The 23,494-nt window shown below is 48.6% G+C and overlaps 1 protein-coding gene across 2 annotated transcripts in view; it reads right to left on the reverse strand.

The window, feature by feature from the left end:
• LOC147342852 (uncharacterized) overlaps nt 1-23,494 on the reverse strand; it is a 239,908-nt gene that overhangs the window by 184,996 nt on the left and 31,418 nt on the right. Inside the window, exons 2-4 of one of the 2 annotated variants that reach the window (XR_015156754.1) lie at nt 16,364-16,825; nt 4,372-4,506; nt 2,246-3,131 (exon numbers count right to left, since the gene is read on the reverse strand). Coding sequence is in view for 1 of the 2 variants with exons in the window: in XM_086381801.1 (XP_086237927.1) it covers nt 4,372-4,420 (49 nt within the window). In the remaining variant the exon portion in view is untranslated. Of the gene's footprint in view, nt 1-2,245; nt 3,132-4,371; nt 4,507-16,363; nt 16,826-23,494 lie in introns of those variants that run through there. The other variant, XM_086381801.1, reaches the window with a different exon arrangement.

The following is a 23,494-nucleotide window of genomic DNA, read 5'->3' on the forward strand; positions in this document are numbered from 1 at the left end:
CACTGAATCTTCGTAACGACTCTCTGAAGGAGGTATTAGTAGCCCCACTTTACAGATAACAAAGCTGAGGTCCAAGGCCACAAACTGGAAAGTAGAAGCACCAAGATTCAACCTGAATGCATTCAGTCTGAGTCCATCTGAATGCAGAAACTGTAAGTGATGCCTTTACCCAAATGCAGGAGCTCACAGAGGAGGTTGTGGGCATATGAGTGAGCACCAAGGGCAATCCCATGTGGTCCTTCAAAGCATGGCATTTAGATGCCACCTACCTAATCCAAACACAGGGCTGTCCTGTGACAGCCAGCTAGTGGTTAAGAACAAGCCTGTAAGTTTAAGAACTATATCCATACAAATTCCAGGTCTGTTACTTATCTATTGTATTCTTTCCAAAGTTACTTAGTCCCTCTGAGCTGAAGTCTCCTCCTATATAAAATGAGGGTAGTGTTTAGTGCCTGTCTATAGTTTGGCTCTGAGCATCAAGCACTTAAAACAGTTATACACACTTCATAAATGTTAACCATCATTTTTTATTTTCACTTTCTGCATCTGTCTTCAAACACCTGCAAAATGCCAGCTTGATGAGTCGGTTCATCTAAGTTAAACAGAAAGTCAAGGTCCAAGCAAAAGCTAACAGTGCACTATGGAGAGTGGAGCAGAGAAGGGAATCATCTGGCTGTCGTTATCAGCCTAAAATCTGAACCTGGGTATTGGCCAAGAGTCATCTAGGGATGTTATGGAATTAGAAAAAAGTCAAAGCAGGAAAAGATCCCCGGGGTAATCCAATTCCCTGTTATCTTGCAATGTAGTTTCCAGGAAGAGGTGTCCTACCAATGCAGGTGTGACCAACCTAGGGTTAATTTTTAAAAGCGAGAGAATAAAAAGAGGGAAGGAGAGGGAGAGAGAGAAAGAGAAAAAAAGGAGGGGGAGGGGAAGGGAGAGGAAGGATATAGAAGAAGGGGAAAAAGTTCTCACCTAAGAATCTCACCAAGGAATCCTAGAATCTCTGAAATTTGGAACATGAATCAATAAATCTAAGAATGCTACTCAATATCAAAATCTAGGTAACATTTGCCTCCTGCTGGTTCAGTGAAAGCACTATTTTTTTAATGCGTAGAATGACTGAAACCAAGCTGAAATCACCCTCGCTGATGTAAACCTAGAGACAGAATTATAGGCGCATCGACAGAATAAGCCCTGGGGTTCTCCAGAGTGTTGAAGTCTGTTAAACAGCAGAAGTCTCATCAACTTGGTCAAACCCATCAATGACTCACATCATGTCTATATGTTTGCACTATTGTAGTAATAGGCTGATTTAAATGATTTTAGGACTGCAGAAATCCATAGTTTTGCAAAGCTAATAGGTTGGCCTTAGATGCTGCGTTTTGAGGATGCATATCTTGCATTCAAATGCACTGGCAGACCTCCAGCTACAACTGCAAATACTTTGATGCTGAGAGACAGTCTATGAGAGAATTTAAGGTACATATCCTATATTTTGTTTTAGGTGGGCTTTGCAACAAACTGTGATCCCACCTACATTGACTTCTTTTTTTCCTTAATAAATGGTAACTTTTTTTTGCATTTTATCTATTGATTTATTTATGGTTATGCTGGGTCTTCCCTGCTGCACAGGCTTCATCTAGTTGCAGAGAGCAGGGGCTGCACTAGAGTTGCCGTACGTGGGCTTCTCACTGCCGTGGCTCTTCCTGTTGTGCAGCACAGGCTCTAGGGCATGGGTTTCAGTAGTTGCTGCACACGGGCTGAATAGCTGTGGTTCAAAGTCTCTAGAGCATAGGCTCAGTAGTTGCGGCACACGAGCTTAGCTGCCCCTCAGCATGTGGGATGTTCCCAGACCAGGGATTCAACCTGTGTCTCCTGCATTGGCTGATGGATTCTATACCACTGAGCCACCAGGGAAGGCCTCACCTACATTTACTTCTAACCATTCTTTGCTTCAGTGGCCTCTGCTCTAACTTGGGAAGGTTGGATGAGGTCCATAGCTTTCAACCATAGGTGCACATGAGCACTAACTAGGAAAACCTTTTTAAATACTAACGCCTCTACTCTGACCATTTAAGTCAGAATATTTGGAGTGGGTATCACTCTAGTATTAAGTGATGTACCGAGTGTATAATTTAGAGTCCCCAAAGAAACAGAACACAAAAATTATTTGAAGGAGTAACAGCTGAAAGTTTTTTTTTTAATTTTATTAAAAATATAAATTGACATATCCAAAAAATTCAACAAACCCCAAGGCAGGATAAATACAAAGAAAATCACTTCAAAGCACATCACAATCAAGTTAATGAAAACCAATGTTAAAGAGAAAATCTTTAGTCAGAGAAAAAAGTTTCCCTATATTGCTTATAGGGAAACTTGACTAAAAATCACAAAGACTACTCAAGAGAAACTATGCAAGCCAGAAGACAATGGAACAATGTCTGATGGATAAAGAGGAAGGGGAAATGACTATCAGCCCAGAATTCTATATCAAGTGATAATATCCTTCAAAAGTAAAGACAAAATAAAGAATTTTCAGATAAATAAAAACTTAGAGAAATGATTATCACTAGCAGACATGAATTATAAGAATTATTAACTAAAGTTCTTCCAGCTAAAATATCAGATAGAAATCAGGTCTATACAAGCAAATGAAGAGTATTGGGAATGCTCTTATGTGGGTAGATTAAAATGTACATTTTCTCATTTACTATTTTTAAATGTAGCTGACTACCTAATATAAAAATAACAGTATACTGTGGAGTTTATAAGATATGTGTAAATAGAATATATAACAACACTAGCACAAGGGACAGGAAGGGAAAAGGAATTACATTGTTGGAAGGTTTTTACATTATACATAAAGTGGTATTATATTATTAGAAAGTAGACTTTGATACAACTGAGCGACTTCACTTTCACTTTTCACTTTCATGCATTGGAGAAGGAAATGGCAACCCACTCCAGTGTTCTTGCCTGGAGAATCCCAGGGACGGGGAAGCCTGGTGGGCTGCCATCTATGGGGTCGCACAGAGTCGGACACGACTGAAGCGACTTAGCAGCAGCAGCAGCAGCAGCAGCAGCAGACTTTGATAAGTTAAACATGTATATTATGAATTCTAAAGCAATCACTAAAAATGTAAAACAGAGGTATAGCAAATAAGCTTACAGAGAAGGTAGAATGGAATTCTAAAAAGTATAGCAGTGACTACAAAACAAAACAGGGAAAAAAGTGAAACAAGGAAAAATGGAAAAAATAGAAAACAAATAGCAAGATGATATATTTGAACCCAATCTACCAATGACCATTCCAATTCAAAGGCCCAAGATTGACAGACTAGATTAAAAAAAGCAAGACCAAAATACACACTGTCTGTAAGATACACATTTAAATACACAGATATAGACAGTTTAAAAATAAAGGATAGAATAAAATATACCACCCAAACACCAATTTCAAGAAGGTTCTATTCAGCATGGCTATAAAGTCAATGATACTGCAATAACTTTGTATGATGACAGGTGGTAACTGGGTTTATTGTGATGATCATTATATATCGGAATGTATATAAGTACCAGGTTACTATGTTGTACACCTGGAACTAACATAGGTAGATTATATAGATTATATTTAAATTTTTTAAAGGTAGCAGTAAAAAAATGTTCTATTGTCAATAAAGCTCAATAAAAAGTAACAAAATCATTGTTTAATTTTGGAAAAGAAAGTTCTATTAACTACATTGATATCAAGTAAAGTAGATTTCATAAAAAGGAATTTTACTTAAAGACAAAAGCGTATGGTAAAAATAAACAGTATAAACAATTTCACACCATAAATTCAAGGGCTTAGAGAAAATTCACAAATTCCTTGAAGGGTATAAGCTACCAAAACTCATTCAAGAAGAAATGGAAAGACTGAATGATCCTGTATCTCCTAAGCAAACTGAATTTATAGTCATAATTTTCCTACAAAGAAAGTATCTGTTCCAAAAGTTTTCCTGGTAAATTCTATTTTTAAAAATTAGAAATTTTTAAGTTATAAAAAAAAACCAAATCTATCAAACTCCTTCAGAAAACAGAAAGAGAAAACCCTTCACAACTCATGAAGCCAACTTATCTTGAAGCCAAAACCAGGAAAAAATATTAAAATAGAAACCTACAGATCAATACTCTTCATGGGGCAAAAACACTTTTAAAATATGAGCAAACTACATTCAATGACATACAAAAAGAACAATACACTATGACTCAGGGATTTATCTAGGAATAAAAAGTTAGTTTGATATTCCAACATCTGTTAAATCATATGATTATCTCAAAAAACATTAACTCAATTGACACAATTCAACATCATTTATGGTAAAAACTTACCATATAGCAGGAATATATGCACGTACTTCTGGGACACTTTTCGTTGCATGAGGTCCAGGACCTTGCTTTCCTCCCTGTACTGGCCCTTCTCACCAGGCTTCAATCATGCCGAAGCCCAGAAGCCCAGCGTCAGGCCTGGGGAAAAAAGAGGGGATAGCTGAAAGTGGATTCATTTTCCAAGTCAAAGGCTGAGTCTTTGAGTAACTCAGAAGTGGCCCAGCATCCCCCAACCCAAGGTTCAGCGGGGAGGGTGGTAGGGGTGACTAGACTAGGAGTTCTAAAGCTCTTTCTGTTGATACTCTAGAATTTTCACTGCACTTCAGAAACTGTTCACTGATCCATAGATCCTCCGAGCATGGCAGGAATCTGGAACAAACCTGTCCTTCACTTACATACAGAGAAACTGAGGCCCTGACAGTTCTGCAAGTGAAAAAGTGGAAGTGTTAGTCACTTAGTCATGTCTGACTCTTTGCAACCCAATGGACTGTAGCCTGCCAGGCTCCTCTGTCCATGGAATTCTCCAGGCAAGAAGACTGGGGTGGATAGCCGTTCCCTTCTCCAGGGGATCTTCCCAACCTAGGGACTGAACCCAGGTCCCCTGCATTGCAGGCAGATTCTTTACAATCTGTGCCACTGCACACAATTTAGAGGAAAGGCAAGAACTCTAGCCAGGGACAGGGAGAAGCAGCCACCACCCAATCACCAAACACAGACTTCCTAGTGTCACCTTGGGTCTTATTTTTGATTACGAACATTTACAAACTTACCAAAAGGTAGAGATGGTGTCATTAATACCCACAGATATATAACTGTCATCTAGACTAAACAACTGCTAACATTTTGTACTATTTGCTTCTTTTTTTTTTTTTTTGCCAAAATATTTTAAATTACAAATATCACTATCTTTCACACTTAAATTCTTCACATTTCTTTTGAAAATAAGAACATATTCCTATGTCCATTACAATGTCATTAAGATGCCTAGCAAAATTTTTAAAAATTTCTTAATAATGCCCAGTCTCAATTTGTAGCAGATGCTGCCGGCATCCGTCCCATCTCTCCTGGCCCTCCTCCCTGGGAGTCAGTTGCAGCTGCAGTGGGGCACACCTTTACACACGCACACTTCCAGCTCAAGCACCTGCATGTCCATTTGAGGGCAGGCTACTGCTGTGAGACTGTTTCCCCGTAAGGCGGCGAGCTCAAGGTGCCAGGCAGTTAAACCCCAGGAGCAACCCTCAGCCACTGAGGGACAGGACTTGGTCACTAGGCACCCAAGCCTCCTTGCCCCTTGAAGGGACCCTGCTGAGTGTGCTGTGTGCAGTCACTAAGCGGGGCCCAATGCAGCTGAACTCTCACGGCCCACAGCAGGAGCCTGACGCCTAGCTCAGCCAGCACTGATATTCCTCCCTGGCTGTGTCACTCTGCAGCCCTCACGGTGCTTCTCACACCCTGATTCCAGTCTCAGCATCCACTTGGGGGGACTCCAAATTAAGACAATGTTCAAATTTTTCCAACTGTCTTGATCATCATGTGTTTTCAATAGGTCAAAACCAAGAGCCTATACAATGGGGGGGGGGTGGTTGTGGAAGAGGTGGGGTGGGCAGTCGGGGACAGTAAGAAGACATCCTCAGTTCTGTCATTGGGCCTGGGCTGCTTGACCACAGGGACTGGACAGCTCTTGGTTTTGCCCACTCAGCTTCTGAGCTCCCGTCCTACAGAAACTGCTCCTTCCTGACTCTCCGCTCCTGGCCCTGAGATGGGCAGGTGAGCCAGGCCTGGACAGTCAGGGTCCCCCTTCCTCAGGCCACAGGCATTTGTTCAGGGAGGGGCAATGGCCCTGGTGAGCCAAGGAGAGTGGGTGCCAGGATCTGGTTGAAACCACTGGGGAGAGAGGTTTAGTATCTATCAGGCAGGATGTGAGCCTGGAGCTGCTGGGGCCATTTCTGCCACCTGTGGGGACAGCCAGCCTGAGGCCGAAGTCAACACAAAGAAACAAAGACTGAGAGATGGAACTAACAGATCCATACAGAACCTGGGTCCAGTCATGCCTGACTCCTGGAGGTGAGTCAATCACCTCCCTTTCCACTTAAGCCCGGCAGAGCTGAAGTTTTCTCCCTCCCAACAAAAAAGTGAGGGCTGACTGCTACGGAGTCAGAATTCCTTGTTCTCTGGGAACCCCTGATTTCCCACCTCAGTGGTGGCAGCTGTGTCGTACACCAGATGTTCAAGGTGGTCAAGAAAAGTGTCTTGAATGGACCAGAACTCACCAGAAAACCAGGTCAAATTCCCTCCATCATCATCCCTTGCCTCCTTCCAGCCTGTTGTCTGCACTGCCTATAAAAGTAGCCCGTGTGCCCATCACTGCTTTACGAGAATTCCCCGAAGACCCATAATACACAGTAGCTTATACCAGGCTGCGTCCCAAATTTATTTTAAATACAATAATAGCTGGTGAAAGGAGCAAGTCACTTCCCTGGGGAGTGAGCCTAGCCTACCGCCTACCAGCCACCTCTCTTGAAAGGGAAATTACACGCTCTGGGAATGGCCGGTCGCTTGGGGACTCACAGAAGCCACAGGCCCCCTTAGGGCCACCGTGGGTGTCCTCTGGCAGGAATAAGCAACTGCTGGTTGAGCACCTCCTTCTGTGCCAGACATTGCCAAGTGTTCCGCACACACCGTGTGTGTCTCCTGAAAACCATCTGGAGAGAAGGACCACTGTCCTTATGGGTTAACTAAGAGAACACCAGACCAGAGAGGTGAGTGACCCCCCAAGGGCACAGAACACTTGTGATGGAGCTGGTACGGGAGTCAATTCTAGGTCTAGAAAACATGCATTTCCCCGAATGCCTCTATCTTCTCCCACGAACTTTAGTAGAGTTTCAGTAAGTATGCAATAGGGCTGTGAACAGAAATCCAATTGTCTGCACACTGACCCTCTAGTGATGGGGCCACACAGATGCTGTCCACATACAGAGAACATGTTTAGAGAAAAAGGGCTTCCTGAACTGGCTGGGCTTCTTTTCAGTAAGTCTGGAGCAGGTACTGAGCACCCCTGCTTTTTTTTTTTTTAACAAGGGTCCTAGGCGATTCTTGTGATTAAGCACTGTTGACAGCTGTGCCATGGGGAGCTGCGAAAGAAAGCGCCTGTGACTACTCTTACTCAGATTGAAGTAGAGGGAACAGCAACGCCTAGTTACTGAACAAGGTGGGGGGGAGTGGGAGCAAGTGAGGGAGGGACAAGAAATGAAAGAATTTTACTCTGCCCATGGCAGCAAACAGAGTTGGCTTTTTTTCCCCCCTTGAACCAAGTGATGACTTTAGAGAGTTTTCATTCTACCAAGACTGTGGGTATGGGGCTGTTGAGCAGCTCTCACTATTTGGGAAAATAAGATATTTATTTGCATCTTCTATTTCACTTCTCTCGGCATCATCTCTGCTGCAAAGTTGATGGACAGAGCCTTCAGCTCAAAACTCAGAGAAGAGAGAGCCCAGGAATGCCTCAAATGTCTGCTGCCAATATCCAGTGTCCTGGTCCCCCTGTCGGTCCAGGGAGCCATGTGCATGCGTGTGACTCTCCGGGAGAGCCCAGGTGCAGATCAGGACAGGCTTTATCCGGAGCTATTCACCTGGACGTGGGAGGAGGTCTTGGACTGGGAATATGGCACTGGAATCATGGGAGCGTATAAGCTTCCATTTCTACATCTGAAAATGGGGATGACAGTTGTATTGTTTCACAGTCTTCTTGTGATGATTCATCACAAGATGTAAGTAATGCATATAAAGTGCCTGCTGCTGCTGCTGCTAAGTCGCTTCAGTCGTGTCCGACTCTGCGACGCCATAGACGGCAGCCCACCAGGCTCCCCCGTCCCTGGGATTCTCCAGGCAAGAACGCTGGAGTGGGTTGCCATTTCCTTCTCCAGTGCATGAAAGTGAAAAGTGAAAGTCAAGTCGCTCAGTCGTGTCCAACTCTTTGCGACCCCATGGACTGCAGCCCACCAGGCTCCTCTGTCCATGGGATTTTCCAGGCAAAAGTACTGGAGTGGGGTGCCATTGCCTTCTCCATATAAAGTGCCCAGATTTAGCCAAAAATTTTGGCTGTTATGCTACCTGTTGTTAATATTCTCATTTCATCTAAATGCAGATTCTACCTGCAAAGATCCATGTGCTTTTTCACCTGACTTTGAGCACATAATTATATAGTGTCAGGGGTGGAAGCACCTTCTAGAGATCCCTCATCTAGTCAAAGCTTTGGATTCCACAGATGGGAAAAAAAAAAAAGAAAGAAAGAAACAGAGAGGTTCAAACACTTGAGAAAGTCACACAGACGTGGGTCTAGAGCCAAGACAAGCCCCAGCCCACCCAGCTCCTCGTTCCCCACTACCCCACCAGCAGGCTTGGCAATTTCTCATACTGCAGACATGGGGAGTCTAACAAAAATTTTGATGTATTTAAAAAAAAAAAACAGATTGATTTTGATGTTTTGAGGCTTCGTGAAACCAGCAATTTTAATCAATTTTTCAAAATTGCTAATTTCATCCATCCAAGGAACTCACACACAAACAGAAGGGCTGATTGAAATTTAAATGGCGGCTGGCTTGTTAGCTGAAGGCACCAGGCTGGGTATTTTCATATGCAAGTCTGCAACTGTGTCCCGGCCTGGCAGCAAGAGGAAGCAATCTCCGGGAGACACTCGAAGGCATTAAGAATTCAGGCAGCCAAAATGAGAAGCAACAACATGAAATGATAAAACAAAGACAGATCATTATTAGCGCCAACATAATGTGTTCCCGTGTCCTCCGATCTCATTTAGAGCCCTGCCCGTTGTCTATTGAAACTATAATTAGGATGATAGGAACCAGAGGATTAAAGTAACTTTCTCCCCCGAATTGCCAGGATTTCAAACGAGCGAGATGGGGAGGAGATAAACCTGGGAGAGATTTTAATATTCTGGGCTGCAGCTCCCAGGACAGCACAGGCTGGCAAACAATGTCTGGTTCCTGCCCGAGGCAGCCTGGGGAGGGATGTTACATTGCTGTCTGCCCCACCTCTGGAATGGCAGGACCACCTCCCTCCCCAGCCAAACCCGCGCTTTTGTTCTTGATACCTTGCACTCCATGACCCCTTCTGGGGTCTGACTTAGAAACCCTTTGCCAAGCCTCTCATTTCCCATAGCCTCTGCTGGCACGGCCTCTTCCCAACATACCTGCCCCACCTATTGCCTTAACCTCCTGTCTGGCCTGGAAGGTCCAGAAGGCAGGGACCACCCCCCACCCTCCCCGCCATCTCTCACTTGAGACTCTGGTGCCTTTAGTTAGATGTTACTTTCCTGACTTAGTCGGGCTCCTCATGGCCACCAAGGTGACCCTTCTCATCCCTTCTATCTAGAAACCCAATATGGGACCCACTCCCCCACCCACAGAATAGCACCAATCCCAGCAAACACTGAATCTCCTTCCCATCAGTCCCCATGCTGCCTCTCTGGCCCCTCCTGTCCCCCTCTGGTGGCATGGGACCACTTGCCCACCTGAATATGCTGCATATTTTGCACCTCAGTCTGGCGCACAAGGCTCCAGCCCACTGCTCCTTTATCTGGCAAAATTTTAGATGTCCTTTGCTGTCCCTTTCTCTTCCCAGAGCCCCGAGGGAGTCTATGGTTCCATCCTCGGAGCAACCATAGGACTGTCCTAACCCTCCTCAAGCTGTGGCCCTCAGGGTCGGGGACCACTTGGCGAGCCCACAGTGGAATTTATTTCTGCAGAGGAGGCACCAGACGGAGCTCAGGCTCATGCTGGAATGGATGGAATCCAGTGCTTGGCCAGAATCATGAAATCAAAGTTCGGTTTATACTGGTCAGACTGGACATGTTGGTCGGGACCGCAGAGGCACTCAGCCTGGAGAACTTGTCCCTTCCTGTTTCTGCTTTTCCCTGCAGGTCTCATCCACCAGAGAGGGTTCCCTGTGTGAGTGTGAATGGGGGTGTGAGAGAGAGTATGTGGGAATGTGTGCCTGGGGTGGGGACACACACACGCACAAGGAGAATCCGGACCAGCTGGGCCAAAAGGAACTCTCGCTTCCTGGGTTAGGCATCTATACAAGGGTCTGTCACCACCTGGGGTCAGAGGAGCAGTCAGCATCCAAGTTTCAACAACCATGTGCATGAAATGTAATATTGCCTCTTCCAGGCCTTCAAGTTCCAAGTTCTCAGATGCCTCAAGAGCTGATCTGAGAGCAGCAAAACAGCAGCATCTGCCAGTCCTTCGTCAAGTGTCCACTAAGCAACCCGGAAATGCCAGCAATGGTGCCAAGGGCCGGGCCCTTCCTGGCCTCAGTTTCCCCACCTGTGAAATAAAGAGGAATCCAAATGGCTAAGGGCCTATGCAGCCCTGACACTCTGACCTTTAGTTACTGCCCGTTCAGGGTGTGGCTGCTTCATTCCTTCACCTGGGCCAGCAGGGGACAAGCTTTGTGGTCCATTAGAAGAACTCAACCTCTCTGAATGGCCTCCACACACCTGCACTTAGAGGGCGGAGTGATGGGGGATGGAAGCGCTTCATTCCTGCTCGAGTGACATGGAAACTGAAATCCAGGGAGGTAAAGGTAGGACCAGCTCGTCCCTGGAGAGGTCCCACCAGGACCCCAGGACCCTCCCACCTGCCCTCTTTCTTTTGTTCTCCTGCATAAAACTACTCATTGTCTCTGAGAGTTGTGGGGAGAGCAGAAAGCAGCTGAGAACCCCTGTCACTTTCCTCACCCCCTCCTTTAAAAGATAGGATTCCTCCGCTCAGAGAAAAAGCATATGCAAATGTGAGTTTTCTGTCTCTGCTTGGTGTGTATGTGGGTGAGCAGGTTCACACGAGGGGGGACATGTGTGTGTGAAGGCAATTAGATGTGAACTGTGTGAGTGAAATCAAGTGAAAGTATATGGGTACATGTGTATGCATGTGAGTACACCAGCAGGTATATGTGGGCGTGTCATTGTGTGAGCAGCATCATGACTGTGCATTCAGATGTACAAGTAGGGAGATGTACATCCATGTAGGTGTTTTTGTATGTTGTGTTTGGGATTGAGGAAAATAAAAGGCCAGAAGAGGCACACCCTTCTTAAGGTGAAAACCATATAGCCTGATCCCAATGACAAATGTCAATGGCTTTTCCCAAAACCTCTGTCAAATAAAATCATCCTCATTGGCTGACTCTGCTTCCCACATGACCTCACAGATCAGACAAGTCGCATCAGCTAACGCGTCACACGCAGGCTCCCCCTTCCCGGATGCGTTCACTGGATTCCGGGCACCGAGGAAATCATGATGCAGTTTCCTTAGAGTTCCATGAGAGGCAGATTTCCTTAAAGTCAGGCTGATCCAGAGGCAGCTTCCTCACCTGCAAACTGCATGGATGGTGCCCACCTGGTGGGGTTGCTGTGAGGCCCAAGGCCAGCACCTGGCACACCGTAGGTGCTCGGGCAGATCATCTGTGCTTCCCTCTGACCACTGAGGGACCTGGGCTTTGGCTGCCAGGCATCATTAACGCCCACTTCTCTGGTGCTGGACCAAACAGGCTTCAGCAGGGTCACCCCCACCCAGCAGCCCTCATTGCACATCCCCATTAGTTGCTCAGTGCCCCAAAGAACAACGGGAATGCTTCCTACACTGCTTCCTCTGCTAAATACCTCTGTGACAGCTTCTTGGCAGGAGCAGAGCGCCAAGGTTAACATATGTTAAGAATATGTGCTGCAGGCAGCCCACCTCAAGGTGGAAGCAAGAGGGAACCGCACCTCCTCAGGGCTTCCCCTGAGCCCGCAGCCTGGAGGGCTGGTTGCCGCAGTGTCCCACGCAGCCTCACCACGGCGAATCTCAGCCTGGGATGAATCTGCCTGGTCATCTCATCTGCTTTCCCAGAGTTCAGGACACCCTCTGCTGCATCTCTGCCCAGTTAGCATCCAGCCTCAGCTTATATATACAACCACCCACAGGACACTCACCACCCCAGTGAAAGTGAAGTCACTCAGTTGTGTCCGACTTTTAGCGACCCCGTGGACTACAGCCCACCAGGCCCTCCATCCATGGGATTTTCCAGGCAAGAGTACTGGAGTGGGGTGCCATTGCCTTCTCTGTTAACAGGGGCTAGGCATATTACATTTACTTGGAGCTGGTATACTTGGTGACAGCCTTAGTGCCCTTGGACGTGGAGTGCTTGGCCAGCTCCCCAGGTAGCAGCAAGCGCACGGCAGTCTGGATCTCCCTGGATGTGATAGTCCAGCGCTTGTTGTAATGCACCAGCCCCCCCCCCCGCCCCCCGCCACCGCAAGGGGAAGCCAAATACCCTTCTAGCACTTTCTCTGGACCAGGCTCCAAACAGGACACTCGCATGAGGTTGTGAGAAAGTCACAGCCACACCTTCAAAGGGCTTGCATTCAATAGGTGAATTTCTAACTAACATCGTGCTGAGGGTAGGGACTGCCTGTACACTCTCCCGTCAGGAGTCCTGCCCCGCCTTTCCAGCACGTTCTCCACCCCAGAAAAAGCATGACCAGACATATGGCAGACCACAGTCTAAAGCTTTGTGACCCCAATAATGTCCTCCCCCTGCCACATCACAATTTTACCTTCTTCACATCAAATATCCAGGACCGAGGGGAAGCTGAGTGTCACACCCACACAGCCACAGTAGTGTTGGCCCCAGAAGCCCTCATCTTCTGGGAAGCACACTGGTCTTCCTAGAAGGGCAGAGTTGGGGTGTTCCAGGTTCTGAGAACAGACATCATTTGGTCAACTTTTGGATGACGAACTCAAGGCTCTGAGAGGACATGTGATTACTCCAGAGTCACAGAGCTAGAGGAATCCCAGCTCTGGTTGTGCGTCTAGGTCAGCCTGCTACAGAGTTCCAGGGTTTGGTCAGTGAGGCCAGTGGACAGTGGCCTATGCAGGAGGCTAAGTTCATGGGCGGTTTCTACTGGCCATGATGCTGCTGAGAACGTCCTCTTAAGTCATTCTATTTATGAGTTCCATGTCTCAGTTACCATCCCATGATATCCATCATTTAGACTAAAAAGCCTCATTGACTGAATCTATTTACACTAAGTGACATCTGTGCTCAGGGCTTCCAGGAAGAGTGAAGTGAAGATGGTTGTGGGGGCGGGGGGACAACAAAGAAGATGCAGTATTAATGTTAAACAATGCTAGCTGCTGCATTAGGGGAAAAAGTCCCAGAGACTTAACAGGATAAAGTTCTGTCTCTTGATCATATTACATGTCTAATGCAGGGCAGTAGGAAGCTCTGATCCACACAGTCATGCAGGGAACAAGGCTGACAGAGGATCTGTCATCATGGAACTGTGCCACTTGGATCACACAGCATCTGTGGTTGCTGCAGAGGGGAAAGAAGGGATGGAAGACTCCTACCAGCTCTTAATTGCCTCAACCAAGTAGTGACACATGTCACTGCTGCTCACAGTCTAGAACTAGTCAGCTGGCCCCACTTTCCAGCCAGGAGGGCTGGATATGTGAGGGATGACCATGGCATCTTATGAGATGTCTCTGGACATCTCATGTGACTCTGAACTCATGGATGTGACTCTGGACTCTCAGAGACTCACTGTCTCTGACACAGACATTTTGGCCCCACTCCTCCAGGGACTTACAAATTGGCCAGGGAGAGAATAAACTGGTCCATGGGTTTGTGTGACACTGGAGGCCAGAGAAGGGAGAAGTCCATGAAGAGGATAAGGATAATTAGGGAAGGCTTCCTGTAAGAAGTTGACCTAGAAAGAGGTACTCATTCAACAGCAAGGTAGGAACAGATAAGGTCTGCTTGATAAGTTTCAGAAGAAGGAGGGTAGAAGCCATGCAAGAAGGGACTCAGGTCTATGGGGATAAAGAATGAAGCCCTTGAAAGACAGTCTAGGGAACTAGGTTGGGAAGGGGTGGGCAATTAGTATAAAATTGACATTTAGGGGAAGCAGAGGCTCCCTAGGGAAGATTAAAGGACATTTAAAAGGCTCTTCTGGGAATCCTGGAGAGAGGAGATGAAGACAGAGAAGATGGCACTGGGCAGGGACCAGACAGGAGAGACATCTTAAATGGAGCCGGCGAGTCCCCAGGACAATCAACCAGCTGGTGATGGAAATAGCTCTGAGCCTGCAAAATCCTGACCTCCATCCCACACAAGAGCTTCTGGAAAAACGGCAGCATTAACCCCACAAGAATGTCTGCTCAACAACTGTGCTGAAAATGAGATGATTTGATTTGGGGAGGTAAAGTACATATTGAAGTTAAATTCTTGGCTCTACTTTTAAAACCTCTCAAGTGGGTTAGAATAGCTGGCTCATCCTTAATGGATGGAGCTGGGCACTCCCTTCCCCTACCAGCCACTTGAAAGGATGTGAGGACACATGAGGTCTCCCTTTGGATGGTACATTTCTCTCCTGCATGGGGGTCAGATTGCCCTGGGGCTCAGAGTCAGGGAGGGGACACGCCTAAGAACCTGGATTCTAGAAGGCAACAGGGAGCAAGCCCATCCCCTCTACAGAGGAATCTCTCACACCTCAAGCCCATCTTCTGTTCAAGAGCCACTGACACAGTCCAGCACCCGGACTGTGTCCCGAGGTCACAGGTAGGAAAGAAGGGTGAGAGGGTGTGAAGTCATGACCAGCAAAGACCTGGGTGGGGGGCGGGGGGTGTTGCTTGGAGGGTAGGTGGTCAGGTTTTAGTGATCAATATCATCTGCTTGGCTCCTCAGGGTAAAATTCCAACAGACAATTGGACTCATTGGATTTACAAGGAGGCTCAACTTTCTAACAAACTGACCAACGAAATGGGCCACCTCAAGGAAAAGATTGCAGTCTCCAACACTGGGAAGCCCAAATACCAACTTCTCAGCTGTTATAAAAAGGGGTCAAACAGGAATGACCTGTTGGATGCCCTGGCTATTCTGAAGTACTTAGGGGCTTGTTCACGATCCCAGTTACTTGACAAGTCTGCTCATCGGTGTAGGTGGTGGCATGCCATGTGTCGCCACATTTGCTATGATTGCTAAGGCTGAAAAAAGGATCGAAGTTTGGAAGGATTTTTTCAGTGAGTGGATTCAGGGTTACAGCACCATTCTAAACTACATGTTATCTTAACATGCTTTCTCACGTGGGATGAAAAGAAACAAAGCTGTGGGTAGTTAGCATGCCAGAACACTGGTTTATCAGCCAGCTGAAGTGAACAACCAATTCCTGATATGAGCTGACTGGGAATCAACACAGAGCATTATGGCCTCGAAAAAAAGAAGGCAAGCACCACCTGTGTTCTCAGCAAAAGAAATGAACCTGAATTTGGAGAAGCCTTTAGATCAATCCTTTAGCGTAAGAGAGACATCAAGGAGAGATGAACTACTTCAACACCACCACCAGAAAGAAAGCAAGCAAATCCTGAATGCGGGACATTCTAGTCTTCATTGAGCCAAAGGCAGGCAACATGAGGGGGAGAAGAGGGCAGAGAAGCTGTTCTGTTAAGAGCCATGAAAACCAAATACAAAGAGAGGATCGAGTTTGGACCAAAGTCAAACAAAGTGCCTGGAAATAAGGACATTTTTCTGAACGAGCAGAAATATTTGAATGCAGGTTGGGGGCATTAGAGCAGTAAACACAATGCCCTCTGAGTTGTGAGTTTCCCAGGCTGGCTGGTGGGAACAGAAACTATAGTCATTCCCAAGTAAGCTCCATGCTCTATCCCTGAAAGTCCTTTCAGTGGTTTTACCCAGGCCTCAGGCAGCCTCCTCACATGCAGACGCTGATGAGAACCCCGTCAGTGCTGGAGGGGAACTCTGTGCAGCTTTCTGGGGTCCCCTCTGTCCCTCCCCATCCGGCACTCCATCAACTGAAGTTTCCCTGCACCCTCGGCTCCATCCCCTCCAATCAGGGAGTCCACCAGCTCCTTAGGCCTCCCCTCCCTGTGAGGCAGCCCGGGTCTGCTCCAGGCAGGTAACCAGGTGCCACCATAGAGCTCACCTTACTTGTTTCCCTTCCCTCGGGGATCACAGCACTTCACTTACTGATGCCCAATGTCTTGAAAATTACGGTTTCGTACGTTCTATTTTTTGTTCAGACAGGAGGCTAGATCCAGTGCCTGTTATTCCAAGTGGCCAGAAGCGAAGTCCTCCCAACAGCTTCCACAAGTGGACAGTGCAAGAAGGACCATGTACATTTCACAGTCCAGGACTCCAGGGCTCTGAGAAGCGGATCAGCCTGCCAGCCCTGACTTACTATGGACTTTAGCCCTGGGCTGTATTTCAGGGCACTTTCTGCTGCAATAGGCTCCTCAGGTAGGCTCTCCTGGTAAGCCTTATGCTCTGCTGGGGTCTGCACCCAAGGTGGGGCCCGGCCTTCTGGGGAAAGGCACTCTTCACTGGGGTCTGGAGAGCTGGCGCTAGCCTTTGCTAGCTGTGAGTTTCCGTCAGCAATTTTTTTCCCCTGTTATCAACACGAAATAAAATAAACATTTGTCAGACTGGAGGTTTTTGGCTCTCATGGACTGTTTCCCATCTGTCTCTTTCTTTCCTTCCCTCTGCCCACTCCTTACCTCTCATTCTCACCTCCTGCCTCTCCAGGCTTGACAGTGCCATTGCCATTCACCCCTAGTGCACGCAGACGCGCGCGCGTGCACACACACACACACACACACACAGGACTGTGTTCTTTGTTCCGGGAATCACTTGTAGTCTCTTTCTTTTCTTGTGATTGCTTTGCTTTCTTTCGCCCTTTCTCCCTCATTGCAGCTCTTTTCTGAGCATCTTTCTATACACTGGCGTGGAGCACCAGAATTCTCCTTCCAACCCTGCCCCTTGCTGGGTGACCTTGAGCAAATCACAAAAGCCTCGAAGCTTTTATTCTCTCTGAGCCATAAAGCCCCATCAGGTACTGAGGGGCTGGGGCCAGAGCCCCTTCTGCTGACCACCAGCTGCTGTGTTGCATGAGGCACACCCAAGGTGGAGCCCAGGTTCTGCTGCTCCTGACTGTGCGGCCCTGCATAAGTGCCCAGGCTCCCCAAGGGTCTGGTTTCTAACCTGTAAAGTGGACGGAAGGATCCTGCATGGCTGGCATCGTGAGCCAGGTGTTAGGACTCTCTGCTCCCCTGGGGTGACTTTCACATTTGACACAAATGCTTCAAGGGAACTTATGTGGCAATGAGATGACCCCAATCAAGCATGCTCGGGGGAGGGAGGGTGGGATCTGGGGACAGATACCCTGGCCTAAAGCCTTGCTGTCATCCTCACACATCACCCTGCTGCTGCTGCTGCTAAGTCACTTCAGTCGTGTCTGACTCTGTGTGACCCCATAGACGGCAGCCCACCAGGCTCCCATCCCTGGGACTCTCCAGGCAACAGTACTGGAGTGGGTTGCCATCTTCTTCTCCAGTGCATGAAAGTGAAAGTGAAGTCGCTCAGTCATTTCCGACTCTTTGTGACCCCATGGACTGTAGCCCACCAGGCTCCTCCGTCCACGGGATTTCCCAGGCAAGAGTACTGGAGCGGGATGCCATTGCCTTCTCCACACATCACCCTACTTAGCTCAATTTGCCTGATACGAAGAACAATGCTCATAGCTAAGAATACATATATATAAATTATTTTATCTTTTGGGTCATCTTTACTTGAGAAAATTAGAAAGATACAGTAAAGTGTATTACGAAAAATTAAGGACAAATTTTAAAACAACTTATACTCCCTTCACTCAAAGATAACCAATAACCTGATTTTTCTTTCTTTATATAAATATAAATTGTTGTCTTACATACATTTTTCTCATATATATATAAACACAAGTACACATATTTTGATATTATAGACAGGAAGGAAAACATATAGATGCCTGCTGTGGTAAGAATTTCATAAGTCACATTGGTATCTTTGCAAAAAATATCACTTTCATTATTTTTCTATATGTGGAGTTCATTTCTTTCTTGAGTGCCATTCTCCCTGATGGCAGAAGTCCCAAGTAAACTCAGTCACTTCAAGCTTTCTCCTCAGTAGATGGAGATTTCAACGCAATCGGCTGAGAACTTTTCTCTCTCTACCTCACTGTTCCTGAAAGGCTGGTCTAGGATGCCCATGAGGCTGGGACAGGAGCTACGAATAGGAGTCCAGAGAAGGCACCTGGTCAGCTGTCCTGCACTGGGCCAGGAGGATCTCCTGCAGGAGGGCATGGCAATCTACCCAGTATCCTTGCCCGGAGAACTCCATGGACATGCTCGGCTGTGGACACCCACGAGACCATCCACGTGTCCCCGCTGACCCAGGCCACTTGGTCCCTCAGCCCATTCATGAGGTCCCTTCATGGTGCTGCCGCCTCCTGTGTCTCTCAACAAACACACACCTTGCTCAAAGGAGCAGGGAAATTTAGCTGCCCATGGGTTGAAGGGCGGCTCCCACAGGGCACAGCAGCCTGTGGGAGAGGCCAAGGAGCCAAGGCGCCCAGAAAGAAGGAAGTGAACTGCTTCCTGCTTTACAAGGCCAGTTTGCCATGTGCCATTAACATCATGCCTGTCCATGTACCCAGCTCACCCTGTCCCTGTTTACTAATTAAAACAACAAATGCCAACCTAGTGCTCACTAGGGCAGGCACTGTACTAAGTAACTTTATGCATAATAACTCATTGCATCCCCACAACCACCCTGTCAGACAGATTATTGTTATCATCCCTGCTGTTATAGAAAAGGAAACTGAGCCCTCAGGAATTTAGGCATCTCATCCCAAACCACACAGCTGGAAAAATGCAAAACTAAGATTCCCCGCTAAAATAGCAGGACCCTGAGCTCACACTCATGACCAACATGTCACGTGTCCATGACTCCTCTGCATAAGCACAGACACATTTTGAGTCCTACTTTTTCACTTTAAGATTATAGCACTGGAACAATTGTTCTCAAATTAGGCCATTGGGAAGGATCAGAGTCCCAGAGATGCCTTTATCCTCCCCTTGTTTGGCTGGCCAGCATGGAGCATCCACCAGGGGCATGCCAGGCGCCATGGTACCGAGCAGAACCAGGCATGGTCCCTGCCTGCACAGGCAAATCCAGCCCCTGGGGAGGGAGACGAATGAGATTTCCCCTGGTAAGACAGGGAGGGTGACTACCATGCCTCTCACAGAGCTGCTGTGCAGACAAGATTAGATAATTCGCCTAAGTGTGCAGCACACTGCCTGCATATGCCACTGGATAAATATCACCTATCAACAGGATTTTAAAATGTCACCACCCCATGATACAGGGCAAAGGAGAAGGGCATGCCTTCCTAAACGGGCACAGTTGAGCGGTAACCTAGGGAGGAATTCATTGGAACCAGCCACCAGAGAGCAGATGCTTCTGCCCACCTGGGAGCTGCCCAGGGCTCGTCCCAGCCTCTGTGATAGGACGGGAGGGAGGCAGGTTAGACAGTGCTCCAGCCACGGATCTGCCGCAGTGCCAGGAATCCCCAGTCACTTGAGGATTCCTCCTCAAGGCTTGTAGGCTCCTGGGTGTTCCCTCCCATCTCTGCATAGCATGAACAGAGATAAAGTTAAAGGGTCCATGGGGCAGCTAGCTGGGCATTGGTGGAGAGGAGTTCCAGCCCTCCCACAGGACATGGAGCAGCTAGTCCTATGTGTGGGTCTGGAAGCAACCACCATGCCCTTGTTTACAGCCGGAGTGAAGGAGACATAGGCCAGTTGCTGGGTGTCTTCCAGCCCGCATGAAGTCCGCCTTCCTGCTGCTGCTGAGAAGGGCCCTACACAGATCGCCTGGAGGCCCGCCAGAGGTGGAGGCGGAGCCTGCTTGGCACCAGCTCCTGGGAAAAAAAGCTGCAGAGAGCAGCCAATTCCCAGAAACTGGAGCCCGGGGTCTTCGGCAGCGAGGACCAGACTGCTCTCCCCCAAGCTGCAGGCCTGGGAGGAGCATGTGGGCAGGGAGACAGGGCACTGTGAGTGGCACATCCAGGTCTGAGAAAGGCCATCCCAAAGTCCCCAAGAGCTAAGCACTTCTGCTTCCCGGCTCCCTGCCCAACCCCCAAGTCCCAAGAGCTGGCAGCCAGGCAGGGCTCTGGCCTGGGGCGTCAGCCAAGGCTGACCCAGGCACAGGGATTTCACAGCAGGAAAGAAAAGCTGCCCCTGTCCACTTGCAGAGCTGGTCCCACACCATGCCTTTGTCCTCAAGGAGAGCTGGTCACAGGCCCCTGTCCCCAACTGACCTCCAAGCAAGTGGAGGCGAACTGTCCGAGATCACAGCAACAGGCCAGGACTCACAGCCCGCCCTCCTGCCTCACTGCCTGCCTTCTCTCTCAGTCTGTCCACACTAGCTCTCCAGGCCGGGTAGTAAGGCCACACTGAGAGCTTCATGCAATTAGCTCTAAGCGGCACAGGGCGGGATGAGCGCCTGAAACGGACAGACAACCTGGCTTCCGATCCGGTCCTACCGCCCAGCTGCTGCATGACCCCGGGCAAGTTTACTTCCCTCTCCGATCTGTCTCTTCATCCAATATAGGAGATTGATACCTGGGATCCATCACACAGACAAGGCCATGGTAGACAGTGAAGGAGCTCAGGCATAGCACAGTGCTGGCCACAGTCACTCTCATGCTTTGTGAGGCTAAACAGAGGCAGGACCTGGGTCCAGCCTAAGCCAGCTGGGGCCGAAGCCATGAGAACAAAGACAAGCTCTTCATTTTCTCAGCAGGAGATCATGAGCCCAGCCACTCACCTTTCTGGGTATCAGTTTTGTAAACAGATACAATAACACTCAGAAGGTTGCTGTTATGATTAAAGAGCAAGTATAAAACACCCTCAAGAAGGGTAACTATTAGCATAAATATTACCCTATTGGAGATCAGCCCTGGGATTTCTTTGGAAGGAATGATGCTAAAGCTGAAACTCCAGTACTTTGGCCACCTCATGCGAAGAGTTGACTCATTGGAAAAGACTCTGATGCTGGGAAGGATTGGGGGCAGGAGGAGAAGGGGACGACAGAGGATGAGATGGCTGGATGGCATCACTGACTCGATGGACATGAGTCTGAGTGAACTCCGGGAGTTGGTGAGGGACAGGGAGGCCTGGCGTGCTGCAATTCATGGGGTCGCAAAGAGTTGGACACGACTGAGCAACTGATCTGATCTGATCTGATTGGAGACAGCCAAGTAGCCCCACCTGACTTCTTCAGGCTGTGAAAATAACAAACATCTTTTGACACTGAGTTTAATACATAAAAGGTTGTCCTAGGCCAAGGCCACCCCACTCCCACCCCGTGAGGCAGGGAGATAAACCCGACCACTTTCAGTTTTCTGTTTGCAAAACTGAAGACTGAGGCCCAAACTTTGAGGGATGACTAAGTGAGACTAGGATTCCCATGTCTAAGCTGAGAGTAGACCCAGGGGTGCACTGACTCCAGACAGACAGGGAGGGAGAAATGGGGTGCGCTGGCCCCATGCACACCAGAAAGGGGACCCCAGAGTGCACTGGCTTCACGCAGACTGGTTACAGAGCAGAGGAACTTTTCAGAGCAGCTTCACAAAGAGCTAAGTTGGAGACCAAGAACCACCAAATCCTCCACGTGGCACAGGCAGGCCCAACTGAAGCCCCCTCCCCCCACCGCCTGTGGCTCAAGCCCATCTGGCAACCCTTTAAATAGGGCAGGAGTGTTTATAGGCTGCAGGCCTTGGCCCGGAAGCCTGAAACTCCTCTGCTTCCTCAAGGCATCCGGTGGCCAGGTGGGGTGGATCCAGGGCTGCAGGATGCAGTGAGAAGACCCAGCTGGGCCCGAGACTTCCCTCTGTTCCCGAGGTGGAGATCAGGCCTGCTATTGCCCCGGGTCGGCTCTGGTATTTTGATCCTAGGAGAGGTCTTGGGGGAAGGGTAGCCGCCGAGAACTGGGTAGGAATGCGGAGACCCTAGGGTGCAGGTGGAGCTGTGTGTGTGCTCAGTTGCTTTACCCATGTCTGACTCTTGGTGACCCCATGGACTATAGCCTGCCAGGCTCTTCTGTCCATGGGATCCTCCAGGTAAGAATACTAGAGTGTGTTGCCATACCCTTTTCCAAGGGATTCTCCTGACCCAGGGATCGAACCCTCGTCTCCTGTGTTTCCTGCATTGGCAGGAGGGTTCTCTACCCTTAGGGCCACCTGGGAAGCCCGGAGGTAGAGCAAGGTGTGCAATGGCCTGTGGGTATGCCAGTCACCACTGCTCTGCTAGGAGGTGAAGAGGAGCCACAGGAAGGAGGGCCAACACCTGGGAGGCTATGCAGGAAAAAGGGAGCTGTCAGGAGGAGCAGAAGAGCAGCTGCACCCAGTTCCAAAGGTCTGCACGGAAAGAAACATGGGTGCAGAAGTCTTCGCTCAAGTATGGGGGCAGCTGTGCCAGCCAGGGATCCCCAGAGCCAGCCCTGCTGTGAGGTGCCCTGTGACAGGTACCCTTGCCTAGTGCTAGAGTCCGCCACCTAGAGTCCACCTTTGTGGGAGAGGAAAGGTGGCCTACCTGCCACAGCCAGCCCTCCATCAAACCCCGCTGAGCTTGCCTACTCCCTGTGCTCTGGATCTGCCCACTTCTCTTGACCCCACTTCCATCTCCTCTGCCCACCCCACATCGTCTCCTACCTGGACACTGCCCCAGCTTCCCTACTGGTCTCCCTGCATTTTCTCTCCACCCCCTACAATCCATCCATCCCTCCCCTTTTCCACGTGACAGGGGCTCCCCACTGCATCTCCTCTGCTGACTTCTGGGTCCTCCAACGCTTAGCACATTGCCCAGCACAGTAGGCACTCAATAAACATTTGTTAACTGAATGAAAGGAAGGAGGAAAGGGAGGGAGGGAAGAGCAGCAAGGCCTTTTGCCCAAGGGAAGTCAGACACGAAAGAGGGAATCCGGGAGGTAGGCACAAATGCCAGGTCAGCCAGAACATTTCACTCCCCTCATTTTAACCCAGGTGGCAAGCCTGCTGGGCACCAAGCTGGGCTTGTTCTTTCCTAGAGTCTGTGAAACGAGCATTATAAGGGGCCCTGCAGCTTCCTGGTCCCTTCTCCCTCTGTGACAAGCCACTCTGCAGAGCCCGCGTGAGCAGTCAAGTCTTCACTCAGACACCTCTAGGGACAGCTCACAACCCATCAGCACCACCCATGTT

Source organism: Bos grunniens, chromosome 28 (assembly GCF_055505025.1).
Source record: "Bos grunniens cultivar Pamir isolate PY7600 chromosome 28, Bosgru_T2T1.0, whole genome shotgun sequence".
NCBI lineage: Eukaryota > Metazoa > Chordata > Mammalia > Artiodactyla > Bovidae > Bos > Bos grunniens.